Raw genomic sequence first — 10,059 nt, 5'->3', positions numbered from 1 at the left:
AGACCACATTCAAATGTGGATAATTTGTTTTTACCAATTATTTATTGACTCAATAAGTATGACTGACCTTTTTGCGTTGACTTCAATTGCCTGCATGAGAGCGAATTTCAAAATGAAAATTCAAAAATTAAGTTTTTGGGATAAAATTCAAATATTTTCCAAACATCATTTAACAATGCATTGAAAATGTGTTTAGCAAAAATGTCCTAGTATGTGTTTACATTACTATTTACAGTCAAACATTTTGATGCAGAGTAGGCTGATTTTTGATGCACCGCACTCAAAACGCCTCTCACTTGTGTACACTTGTTAAAATCACTACCTCTCTGTTGTTCGTGAACAGATTTGGTAGATATAATCTATGGATGTGTACGCATCGACGCTAGGAGCCCGATTGTCGATTTGGGGCCCCAGGGGGACCCTTAAAAGAAGAAGAAAAAAAAAAAAAAGTCGATCTGTCATTTATTTGTGAGTCAAATATTACTACGGTTGGTGTTACCGAATCATTGGCACAAACCAATATATAAAAGGGGCCCGTTACGCCGTATGTGTCACGGGGGCGCCAGTCATTTTTCAAATGACAACTTCCTTAGTTCTCGCGAAATTGGAACGCAGTTTGGTTTGAATACTCTATGAATGAATATGATAAGACGCTCAGACCCTATTACCAGTCATTTCCAAATTTATGGGAACATTGCTGTGTGATATATTGTTTCAAAGGTAATTCAGTGTAGATTACAATTATGCCTTGCACAATTTGGTTAGGGGCCCGGAGCCCCACCTCCCTTTTTTGGCAATTTTCATCTGAACTTGTTCAAGTTAACTGCTATATTTGCTCATGTTTTCTGGCATGCTGAATTCATTTGAACAATTACTAATAGCTTTCTAATACTACTAATACTACTAATACTAATACTACTACTACTACTACTACTACTACTACGAGAAAACATGCATGGATCTGTAGTAAGATGGCTTATAGTGGCATCCAAATGCTGCGACAAAATGTCCAAGACCTGGATGACTCGTAACTACGCACTAAAATGTTGGCTTAGTCCTGATGTGACAACAAAATGATATTCAAACCCTGATTGGCTAAAAGCTCCAAATAGGTAAAGCCCATGTTTGAGGCTAAAATCAATTAAATATGACTCCAAAGACATTTCTGACATAAACTAGTAAAGTTCTATTATTTAGCTTTAGACCTGTCATCTAAAGTGCATTCACATGATGGGTTGGTATCTCTTCAGCGTAAAGTGACATTAGATAAAGGAGTCTTTTAGCAGTTTTTACAGAAGCAGGTTATACGTTTTTGTAATTTATTCTCAGCTTTTACATCCACCACCAGGCAACCCAGTATTATTGAGTATTATACAGTTATATATGAACAGTTGGCACGAATTCTCCTGTTGTTCGGTGGGCGTGGCTAAAGTTTTCAGTTGTTTGGAGATGTTCGAGTCCTGCAGTGAGAAGGAATCCCCATGGTTCTGCTGATAATATGCGGTGCTGCTAAAGGGATTTCCCGTAATGTGGAGTGAAGCCTGCAGGTGAGATGACTGTGGTGTGAGGTATGAGGACATTCATCTACTAAAGTATCTCTGTGTGCATCAAAAGGTCTGAGAGCAGGGATGACAAACCACATCCTTCACCGCGTACAGCCTGCAGCTGCACTCAGCACTAACAGCACCGCTTCATGCTGGTTATTTCCTCAACTGGTACTGTAAACTGGAAATGGGTATGATTACCACTCGCTCTTTACTGGATTCGTCATTAACCTGTCTGTGGTCTATGAACACGGCGTTGCACCCTAATCACATGACTGAGGAAATAATGTACAGGTGCTGGTCATGAAATTAGAATATCATGAAAAAGAATAATCATCAACATTGAAATAAATAAACACTTGAAATATGTCAATCTGTGTGAAATGAATGTACATACATTATACAAGTTTCACTTTTTGAATGGAATTACTGAAATAAATCAACTTTTTCATGATATTCTAATTTTATGACCAGCACCTGTATGTGGATGAAATCAAAAATAACCAAATTTCCTTCAAATAGTCAAAAATGACTGTACAACTGTCCTGATGCAATGTATGAATGCATGTTTGTGGCAGTACAAAAATCGTAATATGTTTAAAAAATAAATTAATAAATATCTAGAAAATAGCATAACGTGACAAACAAGTCCTCATAAATGACCTTAGTGTTAACACATCATTAGATATACAGTAACATTTAAACATTGGACTTCTCACTTTATACACATTAAAGATAGATAATTAATTCACATTCATTCAACAGGAAAGAATAATTTCATAACACTTATGAGAACATAGACCAGGAGTGTCATTTTAGTTCAGGGGCCAAAGACGGAGCAGTTTGAACTCAAGTGGGCTACAGATTTTGTGCAGGAAAACAAGTAATTTCAACAGTATTAACAATAATAATAATTCATTTTATTTAAAAGCGCTTTTCTTTTCTTTTTAAAACAACAGCAGCAAATACAGTGATGAAAACAAAAATATAAATCAGAAAAAAGAAAGACGAAAATTGGTATGAAAAAAAACAAAAAACGTAAATATATATATATATATATTTATATATTATTGTGTCCTAGTTTGCCCTTCTACGTATACATACAATACTACATATGTAAGAAACTTACTATATCAAAGCAATAAGTGATAGATTTACATTTCCTGTGAACAATTTTGATTCAATTAAAGGAAATATTATGTAACAATTTGAGGAAAATTGAAAGATATTGTAAGAATTTTGAGTTTTTTTCAACTGTTTAACATTTAAAAACAATTGCAATCATGTGAAAACTGTGAGTCCCTGCAAATATTGTTGAGTTTCATTCGCACAATGATTCATGTTTTCTATGTCATTTTTTACTGTCTCCTGCGGGCCGAATTGGATGCTCCAAAGGGCTGGATTTGGCCCCCGGGCCTTGAGTTTGACACATGTCATATTGACAATCAACGGATTTTTGTATGGGTGCACATCATACAATCAGCGTTCACATATCATGTTGTTTGTTGTGGTCACATCAGGCTAACTGTTTGTATTTTAGTGCTTCGTGATGTGTCCCCCTATTCTTTCGATGTTAGGACGTTATTTCTAAGAAGACCATTACGTGGAAGGATTCTGATGTTGCATTTACCAGGAAAGGATCAATTTGAATTAGAAAATGCTGATGGGTGCAGCATTTGAATGCTACTATATCAACCATTTTGCTACAGATCCACACATGGCTCCCATCTGAACCAGGAAAACACCTTAAAACAGGTAAATCTATGCTACCGTCAGAACCATTGGATACCTTTAACCTCACCAAACCAGTTGGAATTACATGAATACAGCACTTCGTTGAGTAATCACTATGTCACAGTTTGTCAAACATTTCGACCTCCACAAGCGTGTGTTTGAAGTGCTTTTTATTGCATAGTGCAGCCTCTAAATAACCTCTCATCTGTTTACATAAGTATAATTACTTTTTATTTTATTTTTATTCATTGCTATCATTATTATTTTTATTTTCAATATTTTTTACTTATACATAAGCATTTGGCCCCTAATCATTCATTTGGCACCTTGTTATTCAGTTTACCTTACAACCTCCTTGTTTTCTGCGTGTGTGTGTGTGTGTGTGTGTGTGTATATATAATTATTATTACTAGTGCTGTTTTTATTTTATTTTTTCTTTATTAAGTTGCTTTTTGCCTTTCTAATTACCGCTTGGGGATAAATACAGTTTTTACTGATTCTGATTCTCATTCATACTAGTACAAGTTACATATAATAGTCTCTCAGTTGAGCTGTCTTTGTACTTTGGGTCGAGGATCCCTTTAAATATGTGAAAATCTATATATTCGTCATTAGAACCATCTTTTGTGCAGAAAATAAGGATTTAATCTAATTTTGTGTTCAAATGAATACCGACTTACATGTATAATTTCTGTATTTAATCCTTATTTAATTAACAGTCTTTTACTCAATTATGTACATTTTTCTTTCTCTTTTTTGTTCTTTCTTTCTTTAGTGTTTATTATTTTCATTTGTAGTATTTCTCGAGCGGCTGTAATGCAAGTAATTTCCCCCTGGGGTAAATAAAGTGCCTCCGATTCTGATTCTGATAAGGATCTCATCTGATTTGGGCTTCTCACTTTATAGATTTGTAGAATTATTCAGTCAATAAAATGATCAACAAATGACAGATCATTCTAATGTGTTAACTTTGTTAGATCTGACGCTATAAAAACTTGATGCACTGCTTCAAACACACACTAACAGAGTCGAGCTCCACAGAGAGAGTTCTGGAAGTCATAAGTTTCCAGGTCTTCTGCTGTGTGTCTACAGAAGGGAATATTTTCCACTTATTTACCTGGGACATTTAAAGTGGAAGGATTGCGTAATCCTGAAGGATTGCATGGAATTTGTTTTGGCTGAAAAGATTTTACGCAGAGGAATTTGATTAAGATGTGACGGGACCAATTGATTATTATTTTTCTTGCTGGAATTTCTCTGAAACCGTCTCTTGAACTTCTCCTCCTTTCCGTCATCTGACATCTGTTCATCCCTGCACAGTCTAAATGTAGTTTTGTAAAAGGGTTTTATAACAAGAGTGTTTACAAAAACAGATACTTGTGTTCAGATGTGCTCTAGTAAAAAAAACATTTAATTTTGATAGCTCATGTGTGTCCGCCTGTTGTTGGCCTGCTCTCCTCACCACTGATCATTAAGTAATAGACCAGCTAACACATGTCTGTATTTACAACAACCATCAATCTGAGCAATAAAACAGGAAAGAACAAAGGGTTTGTGTGTTTGTTGTTGTTTTCTGTGTGTTTCTGGAGTCATTTTGTACAATTTTGTGTTCCTTGTACACATTTTCTGCGTCCTGGGGGTAATTTTGTGTATTTTTGTTGTCATTTTGTGTATTTTTCTATAATGTTGTTTGTTCTTGGAGTCATTTTGTGTATTTTTGTGTTTCTGGTACACATTGTCTGCATTTTGGGTGTAATTTTATGTATTTTTTGTGTTTGTGTGTTTTTTGTTGTTTTTATGTATTTTCTATCATTTTGTATGTTCTTGGCGTCATTTTGTGTATTTTATATGTATGTTTTTCTGTATTTTTGTAGTTGTTCTGTTTCTGAAGTAATTATGTGTATTTCTATTGTCTCTTGGTATATAGATATATAATTTTTTTTTGTCATTTTGTGTATTTTTGCTGTTTTTGCTATTTTATTGTGCTTACTTTGGTGGGACTCACAAAATTAGACTGAGGGCAGCTAGTTGCCCATGTCTGACTTAAGAACAACCTTCCAGAGTTTTTAAACTCTTGTTCTTAAAGCCAACTGTAAGTCAGTCTACCTGCGAACCTATCGAATAAAAAAACAAATAGCATGTAACATATAAAGTGTCTGCATCTGTGACCTGTGTCAACATTATCCAACAATACAAGGACATTTACATAAAAAGCACTGGGCCAGGTGTCAAATCCAAGACAGATGCATAAAATCATATTTTATAAGCAGGTGTAAAAGTGAAAGTGGAGATTCTCACCACTGATTTTGCTGGGCTTCATGCTGCTGCACTGTATATCCAAACTGGGCCTCCTCTGATCCACTGAAGATTTTAATGTTTTTAGAGTCAAAATTGAAACCAACCTGAAGATCTGCAAAAAACAAGAAACAAAGATGAATGTTGATATCACAGATACCTAAACTAGCTGCCAGCCTACAAACATAGTATCTCCTTTAGTGGTAATACAACAAAGTTATCAGGATTGACAAGAGGAGGGTCTTGATTGAATGGTGATTAAGCCAATCACGGCCAGCCATTTGATGAAGCTGCCATTCCGAGAATGTAAACAAAGAGTTAACAGCGATGAGTAAAGTGTCAAAAAAATGAGTAACAGGTGGCAAAAAATGGTCCAAAAGTGGCAAAAAACGTGAAAAGAAAAGAGTGAAAAGTGACTAAAATGGGCCAAAAGCAGTCGAGAGTGGCAAAAAAATTACAAAAAAGAGATAACAGGTGGTATGTATTTGCAAAAGGTAGCTTAAATGAGCAAAATGTGAAGAATAGTGAAAAAGGGCAAAGATGTGGAACAAAAAGAGGCAAAATGTAGGGAAAACGCGAATTGTAGCTTATTTGGATGAAAAGTGGCCAAAAATTGTTCAAGAATCAACAAAATATGGATGTGTCAAAAATAGGAAAAAGGGATATTTATTGACAAAAGGAAGTTAATATCTCAAGAAAAAACCAAAAGGGGCAAAAATGGGACAATGGAAGTTGCGAAAAAAACTTAGTAACAGCTTTATCATAATTTTCGTAAATTAATTAAACTAAATTGGGAGTCGATGGTTGCCCTATGCCCTTAGAACACCCTCACTTCACTGCTCCACCCGTCTTTACCCTTTGACTTTGCTCATCCAGCATCGCTACATGCTAAGCTAACTAAAACATATGGAAATACTGGCCTGTGGTATGGTCGCTTCACAGTCTCAGAGGAAAACAGAACATTTATTGTCTAAAGATTCCCAGAGGAGAGAGAAAAATGCCTAAGTTTCCTTTGCTTTTTCTTCACTGGGAAAGACGCCATGAAATGAACAGCGTTTGGAGGCAACATGAAACAGCTGCTGCACAGACTGTTAAAATAATCTGGAGACATCAATTTTTAGATGCAGAAACGTCATTCATTGGTTTCTCACTTTTACAGTCAAACAGCTGCATGTCAAATGTGCCATAATACATTATTTTATAGTTTTGGAGTTTTTATCAGCCTGTCAAAGGTATAGGAAAAGTATTTTTGATACTTTTCTAATCTTTTCATATTGACGTAAGGCGTCATCGCTGGTTGTGAGTTTGGACTCCCAGATTGCAGCAGGTTTGCAAGGTCCTGATTTAAGACAAATGGGTCTGATCTCATGTTGGTATGTGTAAGAGAGACCAGTTCAGTTCACGTCTGAATGCTGTCAGTGATTATGTGCTGATGGGCTGCGAGGGATTGATGGGGGAAAAATAAAGTCTGCCATGCTTTGTGCCTCACTGTTTCTGTACTAAACAGAAGCTTAATGCCATGTATCTTAATTTAATTCAAGGTTAATGATCTTGAGCAGAGGGAGCTCAATTCGGGAAGTCGAGCATCTTGGTAAGTTGTGACGTTTCTGCCTAGCAACGCCAATCGCCACATTTGTTTGTAGGTAAAACAACGTGAACAACGTACTGACTCCTGTTAAAACAGAAAAGGTATCACCATGCAGAAGAGTTGTTGTGTTTGGCTGTTCGTCCAATGTAAAAAATAATACACATATTTTTATATCATCCCAAAAGAAAAAAAGAGAAGAAAACGCTGGCTTACCTTCAATAGGACAGATTTGTTCCATTCCTACGTGTGCTCTCTACATTTCATAACCGGTAAGTGAACAGTTAAAAAGGGCATCGCCGTGGCTCTAGTTTTCCTTTAATGGAAATTTTTAAAAAAAGGGGGGTGGGCCCCTGGGCCCCTAATGGAATTGTGCAAGGCATAATCGTAATCTGCGTTGAATTACCTTTGAAGCGACATATCACAACTATGTTCCCATAAATTTGGAAATTACCGGAAATTGGGGATGGGCCCCCGGGCCCCATTTCAAACAAGGGCTCCGAATATTTATACCAAACTGCATTTCAATCAAAGAGAACTAACAGAGGAGAAGTCATTTGAAAAATGGAGCCCCCGTGGTCCCCCATGGCGCCCCCGTGACACATACGGGGTATTGGGCCTCATTTATATATTGGTGTGCCAATGATTTGGTACCACCAACCGTCGTAATATTTGATCCGCAAATAAAAGAGAAATCGACTTTCCCCCCTGGGCCCCAGATCAAAAATCTGGCTCCGAGCGTCGACGCGTACACATCCATAGATTATAGCTACCAAATTTCAGCCTGTTCCATTCGCAAATAACAGAAAAGTAGTGATTTTAACTACTGTAACAACAAGAAGAAGGCGTTTTAAGTCCTGTAGCCCAGCCTAATAAAAGTTAAATAGTTAAATAGTATATAGCAGCCAGAGTGCATGTGACCTTGTGTATGATAATTTAAAATGCCAGACTAAAACTGAATTATAAATACTGAAACTAAAACCTACTAAAATCAGATTAAGGTGCAGAGTGTGTACATGTTTTGATTAAAGTGCACTGTGATCAATAATGTCTTAGATTTACTGTATATAGTGTTTTTTTCAAGGAGAAAGTGCATACAGAAACCATTATTCATTCACAACAGTCTCTCACATCAGTCATACCGGTGGTGATAAGCTACAATGTAGCCATGGCTGCCCTGGGGCATACTGACAGAAGCCTACGGCCCCCTCTGACCACAACCAACATTCATGCACAATTCATACGAGGCAATGTGGGTAAAGTGCCTTGCCGAAAGACACAAAGACAATGACTTGGACCCTTTGGTTATTGGACGACCTGCTCTACCACTGGGCCATGGTCGCCCTTATTGTTGTGTGAGGATTTTAATGCAGGATTTTTACTGTGCCGGTTCCGAGTCACGAGGTTCATTTATTAGGTAATCGTAAAGATCAGGGCAGGTGAAAATGGGCCAATGTTTTGGATTGTTCATCCAAGTGTTTGCTGGGACTTTGTATGGACACTAATATCCCTAGCACTGTTAACTCAGCCTTATATCGTCCCCTGGCCTCTTCTGCTAGTGTTTCATACCGGGATATAAATCTCTCCTGTATTGAAATAAAGATGTTTTTGTCATCGGACAAACAGGAGGTGGATGAGTTGTTTTCCATAATTCTAAGATGGCGCCCGTTTATTTCCTACCACTAACGTAATCTCTGAGGTAAGCGATAGTGTCGCTGTGTCACTGTTTCTTTACTCTGTAGTACGTGTTGCTTTTAATTTATCAAGCCCCTTTAGGAAAGACAAACTGTGCTGAAGAAGAAAAACAGAGAAGGTGTCAGTCATACTCAGAGTCGGTATTTGGCTGATGAACATCTCTGTGAGTCAGACACAGACAGGAGCACAGCCAGGATGTTAATAATCCCAGGCTGACACTCTACTGTCACTGCCACTAAATTATTTCTCTGAGTTCTATCAGCGTCCCTCCCACTGATGGCACGTCTTTAGAAACGTCTGTGAGGGTGATTTTTCCATCTGGGTCTCCTTTTCTCCCATAACTAAAAACAGATAATGGTCCAGCTGGAGCGGCTGCAGGAACAGACTGGATTTCTCTCTCTCTTCTCTTTCTGGAGGTAAGTCTGTTATTAAATGGAAAGAACGTGTAATCAGGGCAACAAACCTGAATGATTCAGTAGCAAGAGGAGAGAAAACGTATTGAACCACGTCATCTGTGTCACTTCCTCCAGCAGAGAAGCACTAACTCATGGCCAGTACCAACGACAGGTCGCCATGGGGATGCGCAGTTACACACAATGTTTTAGTTTTTCAAATCCAACATAATAGTACTTTCAGGAAACTATTTGATTTCTTTGTGAACTTCAAACTGGTGAAACAATAAATAAACAAATAAATAACCAAACATATAATAACTTTGAGTTAAGTACAGGTTTTTTTTGTTTTGTATTTAATTCTTGTTAGTTTAAGCTTTTGTTAGGCATTTGTTGTGTTCAACCTCACCTCACTGGTGAAGTCGATTTTCCTGATTACTTTAACTAATTAGAGCAGTGGTTTCCAACTATTTCAGCCCACCACCCCAGAAAATAAAGGTCTCAGAGACCCCCACTGTACCTGAAGGTGGTTGAACACATAAGAACAAAGGGAAGAGCTTTTTCAGGCCCATTCATAAACTCAGCAAAATGATGGTCCATGTTCTATGAATCTGTGATAACCACATGTATTTATTCATATCTGAATAATAGCCACTGTTACCCAGGAAGTTTATTATTATTTACTCCATAGTATATAGTCATAAAAGATGTAATCAGAAATAAAATGAGTTAAAAGTGACCAAAAATGGTGGAAAAGGTGGTGAAATGGAATTCTGAAAACCACCACAGAGATTAGTTCAAATTTACAAATTAC

The 10,059-nt window shown here is 37.0% G+C and overlaps 1 protein-coding gene across 1 annotated transcript in view; it reads right to left on the bottom strand.

Annotated features, from left to right (window-relative positions):
- LOC114464562 (integrin alpha-11-like) overlaps window positions 1-10,059 on the bottom strand; it is a 44,096-nt gene that overhangs the window by 29,090 nt on the left and 4,947 nt on the right. Inside the window, exon 2 of the mRNA XM_028448878.1 lies at window positions 5,577-5,688. Coding sequence (XP_028304679.1) covers window positions 5,577-5,688 — 112 coding nt within the window. The remainder of the gene's footprint in view (window positions 1-5,576; window positions 5,689-10,059) is intronic.

This window comes from Gouania willdenowi, chromosome 6 (assembly GCF_900634775.1).
Source record: "Gouania willdenowi chromosome 6, fGouWil2.1, whole genome shotgun sequence".
In the NCBI taxonomy this organism is placed as follows: domain Eukaryota; kingdom Metazoa; phylum Chordata; class Actinopteri; order Blenniiformes; family Gobiesocidae; genus Gouania; species Gouania willdenowi.
The sequence above is the reverse complement of the archived record's forward strand: the minus strand, read 5'-3'. Positions and strand labels throughout refer to the sequence as shown.